This window comes from Rattus norvegicus, chromosome 20 (genome assembly GCF_036323735.1).
Source record: "Rattus norvegicus strain BN/NHsdMcwi chromosome 20, GRCr8, whole genome shotgun sequence".
Taxonomy (NCBI): Eukaryota; Metazoa; Chordata; class Mammalia; order Rodentia; family Muridae; genus Rattus; species Rattus norvegicus.
This window is the reverse complement of record NC_086038.1, coordinates 28756951-28784628: the sequence shown is the minus strand read 5'-3', so window position 1 is coordinate 28784628 and position 27678 is coordinate 28756951. Positions and strand designations below refer to the sequence as shown.

The following is a 27678-nucleotide window of genomic DNA, read 5'->3' as shown; positions in this document are numbered from 1 at the left end:
TAGATGAGGAGGCAGATCACAGCCAGTGTGGTTCTGGGGTGACCTGCTCATGCTCACACCCTAGGCATAGCCCTCAGCTCACTGTAGTTTCAGTCATGATGGTGTCCCTCTTTTTGCAGCTGATCCACACTGACCTGGAGGAGGAGCCTGGCGACCACAGCCCAGGCCAGGGCAGCCTCCGTTTCCGACACAAGCCACCCACGGAACTCAAGGGGCCAGATGGAATCCACATAGTTCACGGTAGCACGGGCACACTGCTGGCCACTGATCTCAACAGCTTGCCTGAGGATGACCAGAAGGGGCTAGACCGCTCACTGGAGACTCTGACAGCCTCTGAAGCCACTGCCTTTGAACGCAATGCCCGCACCGAGTCGGCCAAGTCCACCCCTCTGCATAAGCTTCGAGACGTCATCATGGAGAGCCCCCTGGAAATCACGGAACTGTGACGGACAGCAAGGCTTGCTGCTGAAGCAGGGCCATGGCCGGCCCTTCGCCCAGGGCAGCAGCCTTTGTGAGTGACCCTGGGCTGGCCCTGGCAGCCTGCACAGTTGCTCAGATTTGCATCCTGCCAGAAACTGATTCAGCATCTGATCTCTACCTTCATAAAATTGGTTATTTTTTTAAGAAAACTTTAAAAATGCTAAGTGTCTAAGGACAAGGCAAGGACGAGTGCTGGGGAAGCCCCAGAGACTTAAGACTAGCTCGGCTCTTCCTGATGCCTCCAAGGAACAGGGGTCCAGCACAGAACTGACAACCCAGCTGACCCACCCCGCCTCAGTTCAAGCCCCACTGTACTTCTGCCTCTGGACATCCGGGCGGCTCCCTGGCCCTGCACACACACGTGGATGAGGCAACCAAGCGTCCACCCCATCTCCCCTCATCGTCTTGAGGTGCCCAGTTGACATGACTGATGTCCCCTGGGTTTTGAATGTAGAGTGTTTGTGTGTATCCCTTTTCTAAATTAAGTTATCCCCTCAAGATTTCCTCCAGGTTCTGTTTAACTGATACTCAGTCAAAGTTTCTGGAATGCTCTGTTTAAAAAAGCAACTCACCTGGAACCAGCAATACACTGCCTTGGTGATGTATGAAGGTTCTGGGGGATGGGAGGGAGCCTCTTGGTCAGGAGAGGCTGCTAGGAGCTAAAGGGGAAGTAGGCCCAGAACCCATTCTCTTCTGATTGAGGTGTCAAAGAAACACAAGCCCAGATCTGGTTAACAGAACTTTATTAAGTCACAGAAACTTTAGTGCAAAACAAAATCTAGGTCCATTTAACTGCACATGCCCATCCTGCTGGCTGTCTCCTCACCAGAACGATCCACGATTCTTACACCCATGAGGTGAACAAGCAGCTCAACAGAGCTACGGGTACGAAAGGCGTATGGGACCCCAAACAGCCAGGCAGAGACCCCATTTCCGGGTCTCACAAACAAAAGATCAGGCCCACGACTGTCACACGGCACAGGCAAGTTACATTCAGAAGTTCCCCCTCCCCACCCTACCCCACAGATCCCCAACAAGGCAGACGGGAAGACGGGAAAGCAGAATGAAGGCTGACCAGGGACGGCAACGTCCCAAGCAAGCCACCTGCAGCAGGTGCTTCTCAAGTCTCTGTGCTGTGGCAATGGCCATCCCACACTCTAAAGGCCTGATCACTCTGTGCTTCTAAGCATCCAAATTAAACTCCTTGGTAGCACAGGAAGTTGCGCAGTTCCCTCACGCTAGGAGATGGCCATGATCCCTACACACCGAGAGGGCTCAGCACATGCTCCTGCCCTCTGGCTCACCACCCCCCTCCAGCAGGTGGGTGAAAAGGGCAGCCGGGGAGCTGAAGCCCAAGTGTCCTCATCCTTGGAGCAGAAATGGGACACGGAAGTGGCTGTCAGCGCCTCTTACGTGACAGAAATGCTATAGTAAGGGACAGGAGATGGGGGAAGACAAAAGGGGGCTCCTACTTATTAAGTCAAATAGATCTATGTGTTCATTACCCTAGACCCACAAGTAGGCGACTTCTGCAAGCTGGAAAGCTAGTTCCACACATGGCGTTTGCAATGATCGACAGCCTGGGAGGAGAAAAGGAGACAGGTTAGTTAGGTCATACAAGACAGACATTCATGGTTCACTCCTTGTCAGCATCAGTCCAAAGAAGTGACCTGGTTTTACTGAAGCCATGGATGCTAAGAACCTAGAATACTATCAAAACAGGACCTGTGGCTCTGAGCTTTGAGATATCTTAAAACCCTGGTCCAGAATCACTGACCCCCAGATCCCGCTGCTTGACTGAAAAATCTTACCCAGTGGCAATAAAGCCAACTAGGAAAAGCTCAAGAGGGGCAGACTCAGGCCCACATGCTAAACATGGGCCACAATGGTGCAGACCAGCCAGCACAAGAAGGAATGACAAAGCTTTCTGCACCAGAGGCCAAGGCCAACACCCCATTAGGGAAAGCAAGCCTGGCTTAAGGCTTGAGCTAAGCCTCGGCCAGGAAGTATCCCCTGGGACCCGTGGGGACTTGTGCAGAGGCAGGGGCCATGGGCCCTACAGGTTTGATGCGATTCCTAGTGGCTGTGCATGAAGCTGATGAGTGAGAAAATACTAGGGGACACTGAGATGGCTCAAAGGACAAGAAGCATACAAGCCTCACACTCTGAGCTCTGTCCCCAGGACCAAACACTGGTGAGAGAAGAGAACCAGCTCCAAAAGTTGTCACACATGCCCATGTGTCATCCCCGACAAGAGCAGTTAGAGCTGTGACTCTTTGCATAAGGCGAGCCCAGTCACTCTGTAGAAGCCATCTAGGACACTCACATTGCATCGGGCAGCAGTCTCCATGTTCTGACACCAGTAGCCTGGGCCCCAGACACACTTCTCGGTTCCCAGCAGCAGCTTATAGGCAGAAGGGCAGACTCCAATTTTCTATGACAAGGCGGGAAATGAGCTGACATACCAAGCCCCACTCAGAGCTGAGACTGAAGCACTCTTAGCATCTGGTAGAGGCCGCCCATTCAGCTCCCTGCCCCACTCCACCCACCTAGACTCCACCCACTTAGACCACATCCATGCAGCTACAAGGCACAGGCACCGGGCTTACCGAGCACACAAAGGAAGGATCCATCACCTCCACAAGGATTTCCAGCAGTAAGGGCTCATACTCAGCCACAAATTCATCACACTGCCAAGGAAAGGGGCGTGGGTCAGTCTTGGCTGTCCACGGAGCTGGACATTCCATCAGAGACCCTGATGTTTCAGAGCCCAGGGTCCAGAGGCTGATCACTACCCCAGGGCCTTCTTCCACAGCTCCATGAGCCTCTGAGCCTTTCAGCCTCTAGGCCTAGAGCACAGAGGGTACCCCTGCACACTGGGACATTAGCAGTGAACGGTCATGCCCATACCTGCTTCTGGTAAGGGTCTGGCAGGAAGCTGCAGCCCTTCTCAAGTGCAGCCAGGATCTCCTCCTTGGTGCTGTTTTTCTCCAGGTTATGTTCCAAATAGATGACCAGCTTCTTGCACACCTCACAGAACCCCCCGTTCTTCTGAGGAGGCACATGGGCTACAGGAAAGAGGACAAAGGGCTCAGCACTGGCAAGGTGCTTCTTAGCCAACAGTGGCTCCTCCTTCGCACAGCATGCCTTGGACTTACCGCGCAATGCAGACTGCTTGGGCTCTTCAGGCTGTTTTGGCGGTGCAGGCTCTTTGGGCAGTGCAGATACAATGGCTGCTGCAGGTTGTTCAAGGGTCCCCACCAAATTCGGGTTGGCAGAACAGAGGCTGATCACACCGCACAGAAAGTTCGGGTTCACCTCATGCATGAGGACGTCCAACAGAGAGGGGCCAAATGTTACCAGCACTTCCTGGCACTTGGTTGAAGCAGGAGCAGGGAGCAGGGAGCAGGCTTTACTCAAACCTTTAATTAGAAGTTCCTAAAACAGGCGAAAGGCTCATGAGACGGGGCTAGATAGAAAGAAGAGATACTAAACCTGCTAGTTAAGACTCAGGTGCTACAGCCCTCCCCTAGAGACCTCCCTCCTGGGTACTGGGGTGAGCATTTGCAGGAGATGACTCCTGGCACCTTCTGACTGCAGTAGCACACCTCCCCTCCCCCACACAAGGAGGTGGCATACCTCAGTGGCATTGTTGATAATCAGTTCAGACAACTTGCGCATCACAAGCTGACAAACTTGGCAGAAAATCACATTTTGGGCCTGGATCACATCCTGCTGTGAAAGACGAGAGTGTTTTAAGACTGGGACCTGACCCCTCAGGCATGCTCTTATCACAGAATAGCAAAAAGGACAGGACCAAGAGTCTTCCATCCAAGGCCACTGCCTTGTAAATGCAAGGTGAGGGCAGCTTCCTCAGTGCCAAGGTGCAATCCCTGATCTACATGGCGGGAAGCCCGCCCCTTTCCTTCACCTTCTACAGTCCCTATACACCCAAAACCACCCTAGTCCCATACTGCATCAAGTGTTGACACAGCTGTCCCCTGGGCTTTTCACACTTTGCCACCCTGTGATCACGTAGATGGCAGGCGGTGTATCTACCTTTCGAGGACTCAGTCCTGAAATCTCACTGCACCTGAAACTATTGCTTGGAGTCCACCCCGAGCAATGTGGTTCTGGAGGAAACCTCCATACCTATGTCTCCTGTCTCTGCTGTCTTAGGAAGACCAGAACCTCTAATCCTAACGACTCTGCCTTCTCCCCATCTGGTGTTCACGGAGAGAACAAACTCTCTTACTCCATCAGAAGCCTTACCCTTTCATGCTGCTATGCACTGAGGACAAGGGAAACAGAACAGGATGGCTGATGGCCAGAAGCCATGGGTGTCCTAGAACCAGAGTAGTGTGTCCAGGAGATGGAACAGAAGAAAGCTGGTGGCCAGACACCATGAGCATTCTTGAACCAGAAGAATGCACATAGCTTTCTTTGTGTGAAGGCTTCAGGTCCTGAACAGACACTTATATCCCAGGAACACAGGGATACCAGAATACTACCTGACCCAAGTATATTCAATGGAGATCCATTATGGAATAGGTAGCATACCCTAGCCAAGGAAGGCTCTAAGGACACAGTACTGCCTATGTACACCCACACAGGCATGTGTACACAGCCTCAGCATGTGTTCTGGGAGCCTCCAGTCTGTGCTGTGGCTCTGAGAGACAAGACCCAGGAAGCACATGTGGAGCCTGGAGCTGGCAGGGTCTGTTGAAGAATAAGCGTTCCCCAAAAGCATGGGGCTGGGAACTAGATTATGGGCACTCAGAACTGCTCCAGGTCTCAGCTTGAAATACATTCCAAAGGCAGGCAGGGCCCAGAGAGGACGTGACAACACGGAAGGGGAGGGTATCAGTTCCAGTCAGCAGAGAACAGCAACAGAAGGTACCTCATAGGGGTCCGTCAGCTCCAGGGCAGGGAGGATATTCTTGATGGCCTCAGTGGCGGGGACCAGAGTCCTCATTGGCACTCTCTTGACCTCATCACAGAAGCCAACCATCACACAGATTTCCTTGGGTTGCTGAGGAAAGCACAGCCTCTGTTAGCCTGTGTGCTGCCCTCAAACCCTGTGGGCAGCACACTAAGGTCCTCGGGTAAAGCTCACTCTTCCCACTCAGGCTGGCTGAGCTCTCGGACTCAAGCCAAAGAGCTCCAACTAAATCAAGATCAGCACACGTATGCCCCCTCAGGCAGCCTCTGGTACTGTCAGGGCCACCGTAGCATGGCTCACTGTCAGAAGTAAGCTCTCTGGATGGGGACTACATGGCCCGTGATCTCACCGAAAGCCCAACGTGACCATGTCAGAATCAAAACCACGTGGGCACACAGCCCTGTTTTAAAATGGTACACTAAGGGGGAAGAAAGGCCGCTTTCCCTAAAGTCATGTTCTGTGTTCACAACTGTACACAGCACATGTGAGAGCCCAGGACCCGAGCTCACGAGGCACCTCATCACAAGGGCTTCACACAGATCCCCTCTTCTGACCATCACACTGTGAAAGCCAAGAGCAAGCCCCGTCCGCAGACCCTGAGTACTGTGTGAACCAACTGCAGCCAGCCCTCAGCTGAACCCAGCACGGGAGCAGGGATGCTGAGAACAAGACCACGAACAGCTGAGGGCAGATGTCCTAAACTCTGTCTTTAACGCATCTTAAGATTGGGAGATAGATGTCAGAGCGAGAATAAAGGTATAAAACCTTTTTTTTTTGGGGGGGGGGGGGGAAGACTCAGGGGGCCTATCTCTCTGAAGCACAGCATAAGTGAAAATTCAGGCATTTCCATCTAAGTCCGCCCCTGTGAGATTCAAATGCCTCCCAGCATCTAGAACTCAAGCCTGAGAGCCTGGATGCAGGACTCAGAACAGATCCGCAGGGGCAATGGCTCGGCCAGTGTGAACACTGATTCCCACAGCATGCCATCCATGAGGCTCTAGGTGCCCCAAGACCCATCCTCTAAAGGTAGAAGCCACAGCTGAGAGGCCGTGTACAAGGCTCTCCATCCAGTAGGCCAGGGACTATCTGCACCTAGTTGGCTCATGCAGAAGCACTGGGTTAGGGGAACAGCACTAAGTCATGCAATGCCACGCACTGTGAGAGATACAAGGTGTTCTGCCAGGGGTCTGGCCTTCACTCAAGGAAGCTAAGATCCCGCCACCACCACCCTGGTGACAGGTGAGTGCTATGTGGTAGCTACACCTGAAGTGCTCAACCTGAGGGAAAGGACATATGGAGAGACCCTTCACGGTACCCGTCAGAGCTCACCAGACCAGACCAAAAATAAAAAAATAAAAGCAAAAACAAAACAAAACAAAATAACAAAAAAAAAAAAAAAAAAGAGGAAGAGCCGACAACTAGAAGCAGCAGACCACTACCACAAGCGAATTCTGTCACATACCTGATCCTGCTGTTGAACAAAAAAAACAGGAAATCGGAGGAGACAATAAGAAAAAGGAAAGGACACAGCAGTTAAGAGAAATTAAAACAACCATCAAGCAGTTAACCTGACCCAGGGATGTCATCTCAGTTAAGGACAACAGCAGCCTGGCCTGGCAGTGAGATGTGGATGGGGCCTAGAGCTAGTCCAGCCCTGAAGGGACAGGCATGCACTGTAGCAGCATGCTGGAAACTGTCCTCATGAAGGGCCTCTACACCCAGAGCTGATCAGAGCTTTCTGGCCTTCCTAAGGGCTACACAGAGCAAACTCCAGCCTCAGGACAGCTGCCGGGCTTTGGCTGGGGAATTCCAGCTTCAGTTATCCTAAGTGACAAACAGGGTGGCTGTAAGAATGCTATCACCCCCGAAGGCAGTCACAAAGGTCATAAAAATGGTCATATGAAATATCTTCTATCCACATTTTGGCTTAATATGTAGCCACATGCAAGGGTAATAACCAGCTGGGTGTGGTCGTTTAATCCCAGCATTGGGGGGTACAGGCAGGCACAACCAGGAAAAACTAGAAAATGAGACCAATGTTTTTAGGGGAAAAGGCAAGTATTTCCCCTTTTATAAAAAAGGCATTTGTCTCAGGTGGCATATAAAATTATTTCACTGGTCTGTTTTCAAAACCCAAATAATTTGATAGAGAAAAGCTTTAAAAACACCTCCCCCAGTATAATGGAAACGATAGTTACCCTGAAGGAAGCAGCTTACCAGGCCACTTCACATCAAAGGGCATCTTTACCATGGAGGTCTTTACAAGCTGCCTTTAGATGTTTGGGGCATGGGCAATGATCCCAAACAAGCCACCCGGCCAGATGGGCGGCTTGGGCAGCAGGTTAGCCCAGCAGCTGGATGGTTTACACGAAGCAGTAAAGGGCCCAGGTTTAAGTGTGAGTAAGGACTCATGACAGTCCATGAGACAGGAGACCGGGCATCTCACCCGCTCACTCAGCTCTGCCAGTCACATCAGTGAAGCCGGCACTGACAACACTCTAGCTGTCCCTTGTGCTCCATGTGTCCCACCTCGCACAGGCAGTGAGCCCCACCCCACCACGGGACAATATCAAATGCCAGTTTAGGAGCTAGGGAACCGAGTAGCTGACTCCTTTCTTCCTGACCCAGAACACAGACTGCCTTTGAAATCTCCCACCCGCTTAGTGGTGCTGCCCCTATACAGATCCCAGCATTCAGCCATCTGACAGCCAGCTCATGCATGCACGGACTAGCAGACCCAGGCTACCAGGACAGCCACCGCAGGCAGTCCAGGACCACAGCTAAGGAGCAGCTAAGGAAGACTTTGTGGTTGGAGAATGGGCTGGGATCATGAGGAGGAGTTTGCTGAACAGAGTTTACTCTGACTGTCAAGTGGAAAAGGGGGACCCCAGAGCATGGAGTCATCCAATGCAGACACTGAGCAGAAGCCCTCACCACCTACCATGTGCATCATCATCTGGACGGCGACCTCAGAATACTGGTCAACATAGTTCTTGCACTGCAGAGAGAAAGGTTCAATTCACCACACTGATGACTTGCAGACAGACATGGACGAGCCTATAACCCCAATGACTAGAGGCTGAGACCAGCCTGGGCTACACAGGAAATTTCCCAGAATAGGTCTAAGTGTCTCCGCAAGATTTTCTAAGATAATATAGCAATTTGGTTAGTCTACCCCCTATTTAAAAAAAATTGTAGAGATGTCAGAACAAAAGACCCGGCAGTCCTCAGTGTCTGACAGCCCAAATGCCTCCCAAGGCCACAGAGCGACCATTATTATTAGCAAGATAGAGAACATAGTTGCAAAACCCTGGTAGGAATCTTCCAAAAAGCCATTCACAGGCCCCCAGGGGCGAGTTCTGAGACCAGAGCTGAATGCCCCTCGAGCTGCTCATCGGTCAACCCACTTCCTGGGGAGACAACGGTGAGCCTCATTCACAGACCGCAGCCCTTCATTAAGGGAAAGGGGATGCCACGGATCCAGGCAAACTGAGGTTTATCCCCGAGGACCCACGGTTGTCCTCAGACAGCCGTACATGCGCTGTGAGTGGTGTCTCTAGTGTACATGGTGACAGAGGGGGGAAAAAGCTTTACCAAAGTGATTTTCCTCCATTGCAGATTCAACTAATCAAAACTAGATCTAGGTCTCGCTGAACGCAGCCAGGGAAAGGGGCACCCTGATGCACTTTCCTCAGAGCCACTGGGAGGTCATGACCTGCTGCCCACCCCAGCTCAGAACATTATCCAAACCATGAGGGGTACAGGCTTACTATGTCAGACACGCCTGGCCCGAGGCGGTCACAATCCTCCTTGACGTGGTCCACCAAGCCCTGGACAAAGCTGGAGTTGGTCCTCACAGCAGTCTGGATGTCAGTCACCAACTTCATACAGTCCTGGCAGACGTCCTCGTTAGCCTGCAGGCAGAGCAGCAGCAAGCTCAGGTAGAATGCCCGCCACACCTCGGGAGCGGCCACAGCACTAGCCACACAGGCTCTCTCTTCAGCGGCTGCCTGAACTCACTCTGGTTCTGCTACCCTCACCCCCACCCCACCCGCCTTCAGCTAACCTTGGGCTGCGGCTGGCTGCGAGGCCGATCCTGAGGGTACAGCAGGAGAGGGATGTTGGACATGAAGGGGGCAACCACGCGGGCCAGGTCCACCTCCGGGATCTTGTTGGACTCCAGCTGTCTCTGGTTTTGCTCGGCCAAGTACTCCTGAAGGGACTGGCAGAGGTTGAGCGCAGAGCACACTTCCCCGGGGTTGCTCTGGAAAGGAAGGAGACGGCTGAGAGCCCTTCCCACAGGCAAGAGCAGCCTGCCGCCATCCAGTCAGCTCCTCCCTCGTGTCCATTAAAAAGAAGCTACACTACTTGGTGTATCTAGGAAGAATAGGACAGTCACCTGCAGGCCTCCCGGCGCCCCAATGTTACTGCTGCTCACTGTCAGCTGAGTAAAGAGTCAGAGACCGAGTCACGGCCAGTGCACAAGCTACAACTAACGCACCCACCTGATTTCAGGCACACATCTTCCATGCGGCTCACAAATCCTCATCTCCTACTGTGACCCACACTTGTGACCACCTCAATTCTATCCCACTCGACCTGCTTCCTGGCGCGGCCATTTCAGCAAAGAGACTCCACTCCCCATTTCTCAGAGACCCGGAAGACGTCCCCAGTCCTTCAAGCTCCTGTACCCCCTCCAAGGCCAGTCCATTTATCCTTCAGAAGAACACAATGTGAATCTGTCGCCACCACCCCTCCTAGCAATCAACGTGTGCTGTCCTTCCATGGGGGCACGGAAGGCTTTGGGGGGTCCCATGCACACCTTCCTCACAAACCCTCCACTCCACCTTTGGCACTCTTAGCCCCACTGCCTGTGCAAGGAGCCCTACGAAGAAGCCCTACAGGAGAAGCCTGAAGCCACGAGCGCAAGCACACCTCCCCGTCTGGGCCCTAGAAGTGCCTTAAAGGACCCCGCCCAGTCACCTACCATCTCCCCCTTAATCATGTCCAGGATGACAGGCAGGTAAGAGTCAACCACCTCCTTGCAAGAGGCTGACAGGCTGGAGTCATGAATCCACGCACAGGTCTTCTCCAGGTAATGGAGGATCTCCTCCTGCAAGAGGACACGCACAAGGCAAAAGTGACTCCATCAGTGACTCCAGCAACAATCAAGAAGGCCCAAGTTTGTACCCTCAGCATCCAAATACACAGTAGCCAGGGCTGGCAAAGTGTACCCCAAACCCCAGTGCTGGGGGGAGGTGGGCAATTAAGTTTGTGTATCAAAACAGGCAGCTCCAAAGCAGTAGCTGGCCAGTCGGTCTAGCTGAAACAGCAAGGCCCTGCTTAGGGAGGAGTCAACCTCGACCTCCATCTGCCCACACACGGATGAGTAAACCCCACATCACAAGTGCATACACACAGATGACAGTATGTAAGCTGGTGTGGCGGCACAGGCCCATAATTCCAGCACTCGGACGGCCAAGGCAAAAAAGGCAGCGAGTTCAAGGAAGGCCTGGGCTACCTAGCAAGACTCTGGTTAACAGCCAGGGCTGGAGCCTTAATCCTAGCACTCTGAAGGCGGAATCAGGCATAACTGAGTTTGAGGGCAGCCTGGGATAGAAACACCCTGCCTCAAAGAAAGGAAGGAAGGGAGGGAGGGAGGGAGGGAGGGAGGAAGGGAGGAAGGAAGGGAGGGAGGGAGGGAGGGAGGGAGGGAGGAAGGGAGGAAGGGAGGAAGGGAGGGAGGAAGGAAGGAAGGGAGGGAGGGAGGGAAGAAGGGAGGGAGGAAGGGAGGAAGGGAGGGAGGAAGGAAGGGAGGAAGGAAAAGAGGAAGGAAGGGAGGAAGGGAGGAAGGAAGGGAGGGAGGGAGGAAGGGAGGAAGGGAGGGAGGGAGGAAGGAAGGAAGGAAGGAAGGGAGGAGGAAGGAAGGGAGGGAGGAAAAGAGGAAGGAAGGAAGGGAGGAAGGAAGGGAGGGAGGGAGGGAGGAAGGGAGGAAGGGAGGAAGGGAGGGAGGAAGGAAGGAAGGGAGGGAGGGAGGAAGGGAGGGAGGAAGGAAGGGAGGGAGGGAGGGAGGGAGGGAGGGAGGGAGGAAGGGAGGGAGGAAGGAAGGGAGGAAGGGAGGGAGGAAGGAAGGAAGGGAGGGAGGAAGGAAGGGAGGAAGGGAGGGAGGGAGGAAGGAAGGAAGGAAGGGAGGGAGGAAGGAAGGAAGGGAGGGAGGGAGGAAGGAAAAGAGGAAGGAAGGGAGGAAGGAAGGGAGGGAGGAAAAGAGGAAGGAAGGGAGGAAGGAAGGGAGGGAGGAAAAGAGGAAGGAAGGGAGGGAGGGAGGAAGGGAGGGAGGGAGGAAGGGAGGGAGGGAGGGAGGGAGGGAGGGAGGGAGGAAGGGAGGAAGGGAGGAAGGGAGGGAGGAAGGAAGGAAGGGAGGGAGGAAGGAAGGGAGGAAGGGAGGGAGGGAGGAAGGAAGGAAGGAAGGGAGGGAGGAAGGAAGGAAGGGAGGGAGGGAGGAAGGAAAAGAGGAAGGAAGGGAGGAAGGAAGGGAGGGAGGAAAAGAGGAAGGAAGGGAGGAAGGAAGGGAGGGAGGAAAAGAGGAAGGAAGGGAGGAAGGAAGGGAGGGAGGAAAAGAGGAAGGAATTCTATGCTTCCTGGGACCAGTCACACAGACGGTACAAGTATACATGCAGGCAAGACACTCATACATATAAAAAGGAATTTTATATAAATTTTTAAAAATTAAAAATGAAATCTTTATGAACAAAACAGACTTGCACCGCCAAGCCTGTATGTCCTGTAAAGTCCGACATCAGTGTGTGCCACCCCTCGGCCAACACTACTCTCTGGAGCCCCAGAGACCCCCAGCCTCCATCACAGCCCACACCCACCCTCTTCTTACCTCAGTAGCATTATCTTTCAGCAAGTTCCCAGCTTCGGTGACAACCGTTTTGCATATGTCACAAGGAAGGGATTTCTAGGAGGAAAGATCGAGACAGAGAAAGTTCTGCTTTGCCCCGGGCCCCGCCTCCCGCAGGTGCTATTCTAATCACTACCCAGCTTCTGACTCAGAAGTCTGCGGCCCCCACTCAATGCACGGGAAACTTACTGAGAAAACAACACTCAACCCCTTCTGAAAGCAAACATTAGATAGTCTTGGCCACAGGATAATGAGCGATTGATTAGGCCATGTTAATCAAGTTTTCTTCTCTTTCTAAAATTGGGCTACCAGAACCCAATCTCCACCAAGGCAAACTCAAGCCATCGCTTCCCTCCCCCACCCACCCCCTCGTGGGTCCTAGAATACCCTGTCACTCTCTGCTTGGTCTCTGAGGTACGGAGAAGAATACATGGGAAGTTGACCCATCTGCCTGCACTCCTCAGAGCCCTACAGCATGTCCCATCCATCACCATCAACACAAAGGCAGCCATCTTCCCAGTGTGGTCACAGCTGGGAATAAAATGGCAGACAGCCTTCTCAGGGCTCAGACAGTGCTCAGCCTGGGAAGGACAAGGAAGATGAGACTCTGAGGGCCCACAGGGGAGGGAGTGTGAGGCCACGAGAGACAAGGTGCCTATGGGGCGGGAAAAGTAAGCTGAGCACAGTCGGGGGCAGGTCCTGTGTCCAAGGAGAACAGGACAAAGAGCTCTGTGGACACTGGGAGGCTGCAACGGGCAGCATGGAGCTGGCACTCACTGCTGTGGGCTTGCTCCAGACCATCTGCTGGCAGTGCTTCACAGCCCTACAGTCCACCGCCGTCTTCACATCTCTGCACACTACTGCTGAGCCCCCAGAGCAGATCTTCGGGTCCTGGACAGGGCTGGTCAGAGCTAAGGGAGAAAGAAAAGCACATGAAAAGGGGCTCCTTTCCAACAGGGCCAATACATAAGTACGCAGGTTAAGAACTAGCTCTGCCTGCCGGTTGAGCCATCTCTGGGCCCTCGATAGCCCAAGAAATGCAAAGTGCATCACAGAGTGGCTGCAAGGTAGAGTCTGTCCTAAGTCGTGGGACTGACAGGAGGCATGTGTCCTGTGTAGCTCTTAGAAACAGTGTCAGGTTTTGAGTCCTCAAAATCTGACTGTAGTAATCCTAGCACTCAAGAGGCTGAAGCAGGGGATGATGAGTTTGAGGCCAGCCTGGGCTACTCAGGATTTTATCAGACACGGAAGATGGGATAGCATGAGGACCAAACTCGGGCAGATATCAGGACGCTGAACCAACCAACCTCTGATGAAACAAGAGGCACATGGCTTCAACCAAACAGGAAAACCTATGGCCCTCAGTCACACTGTCTCACCTTGAATACCCAGGGAGTCCACGCCTGCATCCCACAAATGCGTACCCCACACAGGGACCCATGAGCAGGCTCTTGCTAAAGACTAAGGGAATGAATGACATGTCCGTTGCTGGAGCTCCTTCAAGGTCTCTCAGCAGTCAGTCTGACCCAGTTCACAAGCCTGACAGCCACACCTGTTCAGACATCAGCACCCATCCTGTATCTTCTCCAGCCTTCCTGGCCACCAAACATGCACACCCACATGTGCGCATGTGTACTTGTACAAGCACACACACAACACGCACATGCACATCCCAGTTTACAAAAGCATCTTGCTCTCAAGCTCAACTTCCCAGAGGCCGACCAGGCTGAAAAAGAATAGTGGGGCCATTTGGCCCAAGTCCCTCAGAGCTAATGAGCTACAGGGCCGTGTTCCAACACAAAACGCATGGCTCAGTGCTGCCAGGGAAGGAAAATGGCGGCCATTGTCAGGCAAATGAGGACCCTGAGGCTAGCAGGCTCGAGCCCCAGCAGACTAGGAAGGCAGCAGGCTGACTGCTAACACCGCCTCCTTCCATCCTCACCCTGGACGTGCTATAATGACAAAGCCACCAGGTTTCTGGGGACATGGCTGCTCTCACAAGCCCAAGCCACAGCAGACCCTGTGGTTGTTTTGCCTTCCAGGAACTTGACACAGAAACCATGTGCTTTGGCCTGGTGACTGAGGTCTGAAAGTACCGGGATACAGACCCAGCATCTTACTCAATCCCTACACACTAGCCAGTGAGCCGTCCCTAAGACAGATGTCTACCACCCTATGGGCAACATCCCAGCAGTGGTTAGGGATCTGAGGGCACAGACAGAGGCTCACATCTGCGCTTTAACCACAAGACCTAAGGCTGCAGCGGAGAAAAGGGAAGACCCAGACGGCAGAGCACCCCTCAGAAAGCGAAATAGGAACACTGAGTTGTGGTGGCACGCCTATAAACCATACACTGGGTTGGGGCGGGGAGGGGGGTGGTCTGAGCTGTGAGCCTCTTATCTCACAAGCAGAGAGATGTGGGGAAGGGGCTGCGTCCGTGGGTAAAGGTGCTTGACAGCAAGCCTGACTGACAGTCCGAGTTGAGGCGCCAGGATCCACACCATAGGAGAGCAGGGAAATGATCTCAGAGGCACACATGGTGGTTTTCAAACAGGCAAGGAAGCTGCCCTGCCTAGACAGGGGAGTGGAGCTGTTCTGTGTGTTCCTAGTTCCCAGAGCACTGTGCAACTAACTAAAAGCAGAGGACCATCCTTAATCCAACCAGGGACATACCAAGGAAAGAGCTGGGTGGCCTTCCAAGGCACTGACATCCAACCCCGGGGTATTTATCAATAACTATAAAATAATTATCCAGGGCTGGAGAGATGGCTCAGTAGCTGATACCACACACTGTTCTTGCAGCAGACTTGAATACCTCTAACTCACTTCAGGAAGATCGAACTCTTCTGACCTCCATGGGCACCCATAGTCATACACACACACACACACACACACACACACACACACACATACATACATACATACATACACACACACACACACACACACACACACACACATCTTTTTCAAAAAATGAAAATTAATCCAAACCCCTTTTTGATCAGTTATATTCCCAGGCCACATTCTGGCCGCCATTCTCCCCTCCTACATTCAATTCTTAAAACTAACTTCCTTCTCCAGCGGTTGGCCAGCTACCTCTAAGAACGTTCTTAGACTGTTTGCCTGAGCTCCTAGCGGGGTCTGATTCAACCAGCTGTTCTCCATGTCCTTGTAGATATGAACAGCACTCAGCACACACAAGTTAAACTCTACACTTCAAGGGCCTGGCCCAGGAATCAAAGGCCAGGCTGCAACGGTTTTCTGGGTGGGGTGGACACTGTTGTTCTCCCTTCCCCTTTCAGTCTTCTGAGACAAGGCCTCCATGTAGAGCACAGGCTGGCCTCAAACTCAAATCCTCCTGCTTCAGCCTCCTTTAGGCTGAGCTGAAGAAGTATGCCACCATATCGGACTTTAGCTTTACTCCTAGCCCTTGTGAGGCTAACAAATGATACACACTCACACACACACACACACACACACACACACACACACACACACACACACACCATGGTTCCAGACCAACCAGGACTACCAAGTGAATGAAACCCTGTCTAAATAATTATGGTGACACAAGCCTGAAACCCTGTCTAAATAATTATGGTGACACAAGCCTGTAATCCCAGCACTGAAGACTGAGGAAGGACTACTGGGGCTATCCTGGGGCAGTAAGTACAAAACCAGCCTAGTACTCGTAGAAAACCTTGTTTCAAAAACTCAAAACCAAGACTGGGCTTGGTGATACAACCTTAATCCCACCCAGCACTGGGAGGCAATGGCAGGACCACAGTGAGACCTTGTCTCAAACGAAACAGAAGCTATTCACGAAGGTCGATAGAACTCAGTGGCAAACAGAGTGCTTGCCTAGCACATGTAGGAACCAGGTTCAATCCTCAGTCCTGGCAAATAACGTAGTAACAAAATAACCCAACATAAAACTAGGTATCAACAGAATTATACAGTATTAAATATACCTGTCAGGAGCGGTTTCATAGCAGCCCCAGAAGCTAGACTCAAAACACTCCAGAGAGCTGGTAAGATGGCAAAGAGGAGGTAAAGGTGCTTACTGCCAAGCCTGATGACCTAAATTTAATCCCCAGGAATCACGGGTGGGGTGTGGGGAAAGAACGGACTCTCACAACTTACATACTGTGGAATGAGTGTCATACATAGAAACACTCATACAAGTCAGGTGTAGGAGTTTAGACCTGAAAGTCCAGTAATTGGGATACTGAGGCAGGGGGATTATGGAAGCCAGCTGGTTCTTAACAAGATTCTGTCTCCAAAACAAAATGAATCAATGTCTAAGGTGTGCACACTGCCAAGCCTGACAGCCTGGGTCAGATGCCTGGGACTCACAAGGCGGGAGAAAACCCACACTCACACCATGGCGCATGTACACCTCCCGCCACCACCCCTCCCATACATACATAAAACAGAAGGCTGGGAGGCTAGCACTGCTCAGAACTTTGTGTGGTCCAGGCGCTCTTTAGCCATCTTGAAAGATTTAAAGCTTCGGATTGAGACTTAGACCCATCACCACCACTGAGCAATGTCTAATTAGTGACACAGGAGACATGACCTGCCTCCCACTCTAGCTGTCACTTGCAATCCAAACAGCCTTAAGTGAGCCACTGCTCTTCCAAGCTTGTGTGTGCAAACCTTCTGATGTCAAAGGACTAAAGAATCAAGATGATCTAATCACACACAAACACTTCAACTGCCTGAGCTCACCACAACCACCAGCCCTTCATCTCTCGGGGACTGTAACTGACACCCTATGCCATGCCAGCCTGAGTGGAGTGGAACTCACTTCCAGTCATACGCCCTGGAGACCTCAGTCTCTTAAGTCTGCACATGGGGTGTTACTAGTACCTGCTTCAAGGGATCTGCAAGCGTTACCTGACACCTGTAAAACGTCAGTCACACGGTGAGTGCCACTGTCATCTGCAGCTGTGACAGCAGCAGGTCCCCCTGGTGACCCATTTTCCTGACTAGAATTGGACATGTATTTTATCAGACACGGGAGCACAGAGATCTGTAACCCAACAACTGCAGCCCAACAACCCCAGTGACTGTTAGCCATGGACCCCAATCCCCAAGAGTGAAAGGGAAGTGAGACCAGGACACCTGCCAGGAGCTAAACAAATTCCACACAAGTCAGAATGGGGGGGGGGGGGCATCAAGAAACAAACAGTGCCATTGTGACCATAACACCGGGCAGTAGCTACCTGCTGATTACCCTCGAGGAACTCCCTACACCAGACTCCCATGTTTGGAACATTCCTGGAACCTATTTATACACACGTGTGTGCATGTCACGAGTGTGCATGCATGTGTGAAGTTCAATCACGTGTGTCACTGCTCAGGAGCCATTCATCTTGAGTAAGACAAGGCCTCTCTCTCACTAGGGCCTGGGGCTCACGTGTTAGCTTGTTACCTTGACTGACCAGAAAGCCAGGATCCACTTGTCTCTGCCTCCGTGCTAAGACGAGACACAGTCGGTGGCTTGCGGGTTCTAGGGATCAAACTTAGGTCCTCATGCTTAGTCAGCCTCCCCTGCAGTGCAGCAAGCCACTTCGTGTACAGACATTTCCCCAAACCACGGAAGCTTCTCCTTGTCTGGAAGGATAAGGACTGCAGGCTGAGACCAACCAGGACCGAACGCCCTGCCTGGCTGCACACTAACAACTTGCTCACACAATCATCTGCAAAAATAGGAACCATCTCTAGACCATCTGTGGACACGAAACTAAAAAGCATGAGGGCCTTTGGTTCCTGGGGAGCTCTGAGATCTACGTGGTCAAGTGGAAACTGTGAGCCTGGATGGGAACCCAAAGGGAATCCTAGAATTTATGTTCTAGAATTTACATTTCAGCATAAAACTGTTTTTCCTGGGGTACTTTTAAAATCAGAATAAGCCTTACAACTGCTTACAACAGCTACTATTCTGTAGAGAAGACAAGCCATTCCCAGCATCCTGAGGGCAGGACAGAAGACTACTTTGCAGTAGGGTCTATCTATGCAACAGGGTCTGTTCATGAGAGGCCATTAAACATCTTATGTGAAACTTTGATGCAATGGCTGGAAGCTCATCAGCCCTCTTGAAATATGAAGGAAGAAAGGATGCAAAGTGTGACCGCGTCTCTAGACCACCAGGTTCCAGAGACAATTTTATGGGACTTTGGGAGTTCTAAGTCTAGATCCCTGGTTTCTGCAGTCGAAGCTACATCCTACTAATAATATGCATGCATAATCAACCAGTTTGTTCACCACAACATCTCCACACAAGTCTTTACCATATGAGGCTTGCCCCCACTGAGGGCACACCCGTCTAGAGCATGCACCTGCTCACTCACTATTCGTCGAATAGCCATTAAACTTGGACCGTCCTCGTGCATCCTTGTGCCCTCCTCCTTTAACAATTTTATGTAACCTGTGCTAATACAAATTGAATTTAATTACCAAAAGAGTAAGAGAACATGTTCAGCCTCCCTAAGCAACGGCATTCCACAGCCTACTGTATCTGCTGCCTGGGGAATGCATCACCATGGCAACGGCGGAGTTGCCTAGAAACAGGAGAGGCAGAGTAGTCTTGAGTCCCATTTGCAGAAAGAAACTTCTCAGGGGAATGGATAGATACACAGCAGTGTCGGTCTCTGCACTCAGCCAGGCTTCCAGATGCCTTCACTGGCACTGCAACTTGTCTCCTTGCTGAGTCCTGCTTACAGAACCTGAATTGTGTGCAGCCCGTTCTGACTTTTGTAAGAGCCCAACTCAAAACAAAAGTCCTGACAAGGCACGTCTTTCAAATGGCCACACATCAGGTGATGAGCTGAACTTCCATATACTTAGATAACATTGACTCTGGCCTGGCCGTGAGCACGCCCAGTCCTGAAGGAAGATCCAGCAGGGTGAGAAGGTACAGGGAAGGGCCAGGACACAGCAGCATGGTTCTACAGCCTTGGCATGGCTCTGGAACCTCAGGAGAGCTGCTCACCCACGCCAATGCTCCGTGACAGAGCCAGCAAGTTGCAGGCTGAGAAACAGACTCAGTCGGTCAGCCCCGCCCACCAGAACGGACCCCTGCACACCAAGCCATACAGCCCTGGCACTGGCACTTCTGAAGATGGCCCACCGACACACCCCCAAGAGGGGAATGCTGAGATCTGAACTTGACCTGTGTTGTGGGGCTGCTCACCGTGAAGGTCTCAGACACAAGTGTGCCACCTACAATGTCACTCTGGGCTTCCTTTGTTTGAAAACTGAAACCTAACATTTCAACCATCCTCTCTTGACCTAAAACATGCTGCGAGAATGGCTCACATTCAAGCTGGTTGCTTGGCTCTCCCATGCTGTCATGAGGACTAAGCCAACCTGCCTTGAGTAGTAAGCACTTGAGCCACCTCGGAAAGGGCTGGATATTCTGGCTGCAGGCCCTGGCCAGAAGCTATTCAAGGTACAGTCTCAAAAGCAGGTCCCAGAGACATGGAAGAGAGGTAGGAGTACTGTAGGCTCCTCATAACACCGACTGCTTCTCCAGGAGCATCTGACATGTGGTCTAACCGACTGAACGCAGAAGCAGCTGTGCCCAGTGGTTTGGGGAGGAAAACAGGGCTCAGTGGTGAAGCGCTTGCCTAATACGCACAGACATTGGGTTCCAGACGCTGGGTTCCACCCCCACCCCCAAACCACACACAGCCACCTGTGTGCATCGCTGATGCACACACGAGGGACGAGAGGAATGATGCAGACAGCAGCAATCCATCCACAGAATGAGAGCCCTCTGGAGCCTGAGTAAGTTCTACACATAAGGGTCCTAAAGGGACCCTCTCCTCCTTCCCGGGAACTTTAACTAATTAGTTTCTTTCTATCACTAGCATGGACAGTGGCAGGGTTCATGGTGACATTCTCATGCATCACTGCAGTCTGCTCAAAGTCCCCCCCACCCCCATACAGCCCACTGAAACCAAACTGAGAACCAGAGAGAACTGCTGATTTCTAGAAGTGTGGAGAAAATTACTTCCCCAAATTATGCTGGTTCCCTTTTCAGATTCACCTCGCTTCCTGGGTCCTACATCCTACGGAAAAATTATCTCCCACAGGCACTGGAGGGGGCGTCCCTCCAGCCTGAACACAAATGACTATGAAAATTAGCATTTCACCTCAGCCCAAAGAGTCACTCTGGATTCATCAACTCCCAGAAACGTCTTAATGTTACCCTCAGAGCAGAACATTTAATCCAGATAATACAGCCTTGGTGAGCCCAGCATGAGAACACCGTCCTATGATCCCAGCTCTTCAGACTGAGGCAGGAAGATAACCAATTCAAGGCCTGTGTGGCTACAGGACAAGGGCAAGCCTTTGATACTTACTGAGACCCTGTCTTTAAATAAGAGAACTTGGAATATAGCCCAGTGGTAAGGTGACTGAATGCCTAGCAGGACAAGCAGGAAGAATAAGACAGAGAAGCAGACAGACCAGGTATGGTGGCAAACAGCTATAACTCCAACACTAGAAGAGTGGGAGTAAGGCTGCTATGGTTCGAGGCCAGCCATAACCACACGACACCCTGTCTCAGTCTACTCTGCTAGCCTGAGCTCAATCCCAAGCTCTGAGGATAATGAGTCTGACACTATTTTTTTAAAGACGTATTTTATTTATATGTTTGTGTGAGCAGAGAAGTGCCAGTGGAGGCCAAGAAACGGCACCCAGTTCCCAGGAACCAGAGCTACAGCCAGCTGTGAGTGGCCACGTAGACATTGGCCATCAAATTCTGGTCCTCTTCGCTCCTAACCACTGGACTATCTCTCCCGCCCCAATCACATCTCTTTATTTATTTGTGCATGCATACACTCTCACTACAGCAGGCACTGGAGGTCAAAGGACAAGCCGAGGGAGGATCTTTTCCTTTCACCCTATGAGCCCCAGGGACTGAGCCTATAGACAGTGTAAGCTGTAGACACAGTGAGCAGCTTCCCAATAAGCTCAGAGGAAGACAAAGCTGCAAGGGCTTCGGGGCAAGGTGGGGCTAGCTCAGAGCAGGGCTCCCGCATCGATGCTCCAGGGAGGATTTCAGCTCATCCACACTTTTTATAAAAATCTCTGTGGGCATGCGTCCATGCAAGTGGAGGTCAGAAAATTTACAAATCAGTTCTCTCCCCCAACTATGTGAGTCCTGGAGTGATATCAGACTCAAATCTTGGAGGTAAGAACTTTTACATGCTGAGCCATCTTACCAATACATCAACACCAGGAACACTACACACAGACACAGACAGACAGACAGACAGACAGACAGACAGACAGACAGACACACACACACACACACACACACAGAGCTAGGTGACATGAAAACTAGACAAGAATACTAAAACAGGGGGTTGGGGATTTAGCTCAGTGGTAGAGCGCTTGCCTAGCAAGCGCAAGGCCCTGGGTTCGGTTCCCAGCTCTGAAAAAAAGAAAAGAAAAAAAAAAAAAAAGAATACTAAAACAGGAAATGAGACTACTGGGTAATTTGGTAAAAACCTACAAAGTCTGCAATCTGTTCAGTAGTGTCTTCCCTAAGCCCCACCCTGCCCGCCTATCCTGTGATGACAAAGCAAACTGATTCCTCCTCCAGGAAGAAGCAAGCGGCCTCCTTAGTTAGAAGGAATGAATCCAGGTTGCTTAAGCCAAAAATGGAAGCAGTGCACACAAACAGATTTAGCTAGGTGAGGGGTTACAGGAACTGGCCATACTGTCTTTGTAACTAACTCCTCTGTAAATCAAAAGCATTGAGAGCAGGAGGAGTGTGTGAGTGACTCCTGTTGACACAGGAAGATTACCAATGGTTCCAGAGCAATCTGGGCAATGCAGTGAATTACAAGCCAGCCAGAGTGGATGCGCTCTCAATGATGGTATCAGAAAGACAGCAAGCAAGCAGGGCTGAGGGGCCGCTGTTGTCTATGAGCACCCAGGCCAGGCAGGAGTCACTGGCAGGAGTCACTGGCAGGAGACCGACTCTCAGAACCTATTTCTCAACCTGGTCACTGAGTACACGGGGTTCACTGTAATTCTCCTACCACCTTTCTGCATCTAAAAAGATCATGAAGCAAGAACAGCCCCGTGCCACCGTTTCTGGAGGGTCTGTGGGTATAGCTCAGTGTGTGAGATTCTGAAGAAAGGGAGTGTTCACTGAATCAGGCAGGGCATGGGACTTGAACAGACGAACCCCAGGATCCAGTTGATAACAACAGGTTTAGATCCAAGTGTTTAGATACCTTAAAAGCAGTTGAGATCCATGAGGCATAAGGCTAGCCTGGTAGTTAAACCTGGTTCAACTAGGGTACTTCCTAGTGGCTAGCAGACAACTTGTTTTCCTAACTCTGTAATTATGTCCACAAACACATTATCAATAGGTCATTTAAATTCGTTGCTTATCTACAGCACCCTTTGAAATGAAAGAGGCCAGGGAAAATCACCAAGTCAAGGGCAGAGGGTCACTGTGCTTCTGCTGGTGGGACAAGAACAGAGAACCTGGTAATATTGGTGTGGTACAGGGAACGGTACTTCGCCAAGATAATGGACGAAATTCTCAGGACAGCAAGTGAGAATGTACCAACATACCCGTGACTTATGAAGAAACCAGGAGGTTAAGTACCTGGCAGGAAGTGTTGGCAATGAGATTCCGCTCTGCTCCACTGTTTCATACCCAACCTGAACTCAGAGTTCAGTGTGGCTCTGCACACCTGCAAATCTCCACTTACAAGGCAGAGGCAGGAAGAGTGCAAATGACTTTCAGGCCAGCCAAGACTAGAAGGCAAACCCTCTTAAAACCTAGACTCCATAGGACTTTAGTCTGAACCCTCATTGGGCTTGGAAAAGGCAATGAATGAAGTAACCAGTGCTTTTACACTGAGGTCTCCACCCAACCACTATACCTACCCCGGGTTTGGTCTATATACCTTTACTATGTAGACCAGGACGGACTCAAGAAACTGCCCCTGCTTCAGAGGGCTGGGATTAACGGGGTCTCTCTATGCAGAGTGACTGGCCTGGACTTCTACATAGACCATGCCGCCCTGAAACTCAGAGACTCACCTACCTATGCCTCCCAAGTGCTTCGATTAAAAGCCTGTGAGACTGCACCCAACTGGCCCACATTTTAAAGCTGGAAGCTGCTGGAATCCAGCTCCATAGTAAAGTACTTAGCATTCTCAAGGTCCTGGCTTCAATCTGCAGGTCTACAATCAAATAGATTAATAAATAAAACAGTGTAATTTGAAACTAGGGACAGGGATACAGTACACACCCATAGCCTCAGCACTGGAGTAGTACGGCAAGCAATCCAGGCCAAAAAGGAGGATCTGTGTTCAAGGATGACCTTGAGCCCCGCATAAAACTCACCTTCATTCCCAGAAGTCAGGAGTCAGAGGCAGGTGGATCTCTGGGAGTTTATGACCAGCCTGATCTACAGAGTGAGTTCCAGAACAATAGTGACTAGGACCATGTCTCAAAAATAAATAAATAAATATTAAGGCTGAGCTAGAGGTGGGGCTCAATGGGAGAGCTTAGTATACACAAAATCCTGAATTCAATGCCGGGTACCAAAACCAAAACCAAACAAGCAGGTCGATGTAATTGGTGCTCTTGCCTTTTCTCTGTACAGAAAATCCAGAAGTCCATTGCTGTTCCTTACTTAGCTCGTGAGAAGAAGCCCTGAGTTCAAGCCCCAGTAACAGGGATGGTGGAACATCTGTTAACTTCCTGCCTGGTGGCCAGCTGGGAAACAAGGCTTAGAGCCTAGAAGCCAGTACTCCAGAATTCCTGTCAACAGCCTGCTTCGCAAAACAGTCAGCCATTATCTAAGCGGCAGGCTTTGGCCTTAGGGACTTCCCAGAAACGGTCATTAGGCAGTATCCCCAACCCTATATAGAGTAACAACCTGCCCTTCCTCTTCCTGTCCATTTCAGATCCTGCCAAGAGCCTGGATGATCCAGTTTCACAGGAGAAAATGGGAGTTAAGAGCCTCGGGTGCTTGCCAGGAACATGTAAGGCCTTTGAGTTCACAGCATCATAAACAAACACGGGTTAGGTTCTCCTCTATCCTGGACAATTCCATCTACCTCAAATCCAACACACTTCAAAACCACCTGTCGAATACACTTCAAGAACCTGACAAGAAGGGCGGGCAGATGGCTTGGTTCTGCTGCACAGGCCCCAGGGCCTGAGTTCAGATGCCCAGCACCCACATAAACAGGGAGTGGCCACACCCTGGCCAGCACTGTGGGGGGCGGGTGTAGAAGGATGGCTGTGATTTGCTGGCTACCAGCCTCTCTCCTGGGTTCAGTGAGAGATATGGTCCCAAGGGAACACAGAAAAGGATTATGGAGTAGGCCTAATGGCCTCCTCTGGCCTGCATACCCCACACTGTACAGACACCCAAAACACAAAACTAACAGAAGATAGATAGGCACAGTGGCTGACGCCTGTAAGGCTAGCACTCCCATGTGTGAAACCAGGATTGTCTTCAAGGCTAAGGTAAGTTAGAGGCCAGCCTGCCTGGGGTACAAGCAGGAACCTGTCTTTTAAAAAAAAACCAGCACACTACCTTTGCTAAACAGGATTAACTTGGCAGGTGAAACTGGGGGTTCCTGTTGCTATTCCTTACTTAAGCAAGCTAGGCTACAAACTCATGTGCAAAAACATCTCAGAGAACACTGCCTCAGAATGCATAGACATTAGTCAGAGGTTAGCCACGGCCTCAAAGACAGCATGGTCACCTCAGCTTTGGTGCGAGCATTTGCCCCATGCCACCTCTATGCTCAGCTGGTCAACTCTGACCCACTTGTTCCCACTGGAGCAGTCCCCCGACTGCATGGCCTGGCACTGCACTAAGATCTGATACTGGGTGAGCAAAGTTGTTGCCTGCAAGCAGGCAAGATGCACCGTGGAGTTGGGGGCTGGCCCTGCAGACAACAAATGATGCCCTGTGCTGGTCAGGCCTAGCCTGCCACCGCCTCTGGAGAGTGTGTGCATGAAATTAACACTCAGCACAGGATTTCAGGGGGGATAAGTATATTTATGTTTGTTTCTGTGTGTGTGTTGGGTGCAGGGGGCACGCACATCTGCACTTGTGTTCTGCAGATCAAAAAACCCATCCAAGTCATCCTTCTACCATGTGGGGCCTGGAAACCGGCACCTGTCCCATTCCTTATGAAGAGGTTAAATTGACCTTTAATTCTTTTAGCATGCCTTTGTTTTCTGTCTAGGTGGGAAAGGCAGTCCAACTGGAAGGCTAAAGAGTAGTCAAAAACAAGTGTCTGTACCTCCAGGACTCTGTTAAGACTGGATGGGACCTGGAACATTCTAAGCACCCAGAACATCATTAAAAGGCAAGCAAGCTATGGACTATCTGGAGTTTGAGTGGCACCTTGAGCCCATAAGCCCTGAGAGCCTCAGGGAGCACACGTGGGCTACAGTCATCACTTTACCAACAACTCAATGGTGGAGTCAAGACAAGCTACCATTTCTTCCTGTTATCAGTGCGACCTTGGCGTAAGGAGCCAAGAGCCTGGAGTTAGACCAAGGCCATCATAGGACCCTCCCACCTACCTAAGCACTCACAATGAAGAAGGGACCCAGTTAACCAGAATCCGGTCAAATGAACTAAAGGAAACAGGTAAGGGCTATAGTGTGACTTGGTAGAGTCCACATCTGCCACACTCGGATTTATGGTCCAAGTTCAACGCCCCACACTCCAAAAAGAGAAAAAAAAAGAAGTCTGGTTTTGGTGGTGTTGGTGAGTCAAAGCTCACAAGTTATGCATGACACAGTGCTAGCAGGACCAAGTGCATTTCTTCTCATTTTTCTTGCAACAGAATCTCAACATATAGTCCAGACTAGCCTTGAGCTTTCTTTCTGTGTAACCCAGGCTGACCTCAAATTCAAGATCCTCCTTCCTCAGCCTTCCAAGTGCTGAAATCACAGGTTTTACTACCCTAACCCGATCAAAACTTTTTCTTTTAAGCACTTGTAACTCCCGCTTAGGAGGCAGAAGATCAGGAGTTCAAGGTCATTCCCAGCTACATAGCAAGTTCAAGGCTAGCATGGGCTACAAAAGAGTTTAAGAACACTTTAGGGGTACTTAGCCAGACTTAGAGAGAGCCCCCTTCTACACTGAGTGGCTTATAAATAAGCAGACCCTGAAATTGAGAGTTAAAGATGCCTACTTCCTTTGGTGGGCTTTGACCTGAAAACAAACTTGAGAGGCGCCCCTCTAAGGGAAGACTTATGAGGACAGACCCGCCACAGCAAACCAGAATCAAGGTGATGTAGTGGGTCCCCTGGCGCTGCCTCGGCAACCCGCAGAGCTTTCTAAAATCATCGGAATCATTTTATAAACACTTGCTACAAAATAAAGGCTGGCCAATGGCTTTGCCAGGTCAGACAGAAAAGACTGGAGTTCCCATGCAATGGAGTGCACAAAACTGCCCCCAAGACCGACTACGCTGAGTTCACACAGAAGTCAAGATCATCCCCGGTTCTGGCAGACACACAAGCGCTTCCTGCAACTCCTATACCGGTGCAGTCTAGGGCAGAGGTCACGGGCCAACCTGACTTGTAGGATGGGGCTCCAGGCCATGTCTATCACCTACGTCAGGACAGGGACAACACAGCGACGGGAGAGGTCACCGAGTCCCGTCTCCCCCAAACCCCATTCCAGGGAGAAGCGTAGTCACCCGCAAGGCCTTGCACAAACAAGGCCTGCACACACGGGACACGCCGTCTCCCCCACCCGCCCAGTTGTCCCCACTCGGGTTTTCAGAGAATCGGGCACAGGTCCCCTCAGGCACCGGCCCCGATCTGCGCCTGCGCACAGCGCGGCCAGGCCAAGCGCACCCCGGGAAGCGAGCGGAGGGCAAGGCCGGTGCGGGAGGACTGCCCGGTTCCTGGGATCCAGCGAACGTAACAGCGTCCTTCTCTCTCAGACCAAAGCACCCTTTGAAGCTCACCGGTGACCAGAAGGCTGGCGAGGAGAGCGAGAGCATACATGGCGCCGCTTCACTCCGCAGGCTGCAATGCAGATCGTCAGCTGACCAGGCGCATATAAATCTAGCCCCAACCCCGCCGCAGACGCCAGTGCGCAGGCGCGGGCCCCGCCCAACTGGGCGCAGCCTGACTCAGCGTCGCTGCGCAGCGCGCCTGCGGGGAGGGAGGGTGCGAGGAGGACTTCGTGAAATTCTCTGGCTGGGCCAGGTGGCGGGCGAGGTGCGGGTGGTGCTAAAAGAAAGCCATATCTGGTGTTTCAATCAAGGTCAGGCGCTGAACGGTCTCTTTCGCTTTGCAATGTGAGGAATCTAGCCCAGGGCCG

The 27678-nt window shown here is 51.5% G+C and overlaps 2 protein-coding genes across 13 annotated transcripts in view; one reads left to right on the top strand and one right to left on the bottom strand.

Annotated features, from left to right (window-relative positions):
- Cdh23 (cadherin-related 23) overlaps positions 1-1505 on the top strand; it is a 382501-nt gene extending 380996 nt beyond the window's left edge. For 6 of the 7 annotated variants that reach the window (XM_063278917.1, XM_063278916.1, XM_063278914.1 and 3 more), the window contains one exon: positions 120-1505. In XM_063278917.1, coding sequence (XP_063134987.1) covers positions 120-446 — 327 coding nt within the window. In that variant the 3' untranslated portion in view covers positions 447-1505. The remainder of the gene's footprint in view (positions 1-119) is intronic. The other variant, NM_053644.2, reaches the window with a different exon arrangement.
- On the bottom strand, positions 1207-27678 carry Psap (prosaposin). Of its 6 annotated transcripts, none has more exons than NM_001190236.1 (15): positions 27320-27436; positions 13104-13237; positions 12309-12383; positions 10410-10535; positions 9489-9686; positions 9193-9336; positions 8364-8420; positions 6885-6893; positions 5381-5512; positions 4120-4215; positions 3639-3918; positions 3391-3548; positions 3090-3170; positions 2807-2914; positions 1207-2060 (listed from the first exon to the last, which is right to left on the bottom strand). In NM_001190236.1, exons 1-15 carry the CDS (start codon positions 27357-27359, stop codon positions 2025-2027), a joined length of 1674 nt encoding a protein of 557 aa, NP_001177165.1. In that variant the 5' UTR covers positions 27360-27436; the 3' UTR covers positions 1207-2024. The 6 variants fall into 6 exon arrangements, with proteins under 6 accessions (NP_001177165.1, NP_001177166.1, NP_037145.2 ...); NM_001190237.1 differs by having other exon boundaries at positions 4120-4212; NM_013013.2 differs by lacking the exon at positions 6885-6893.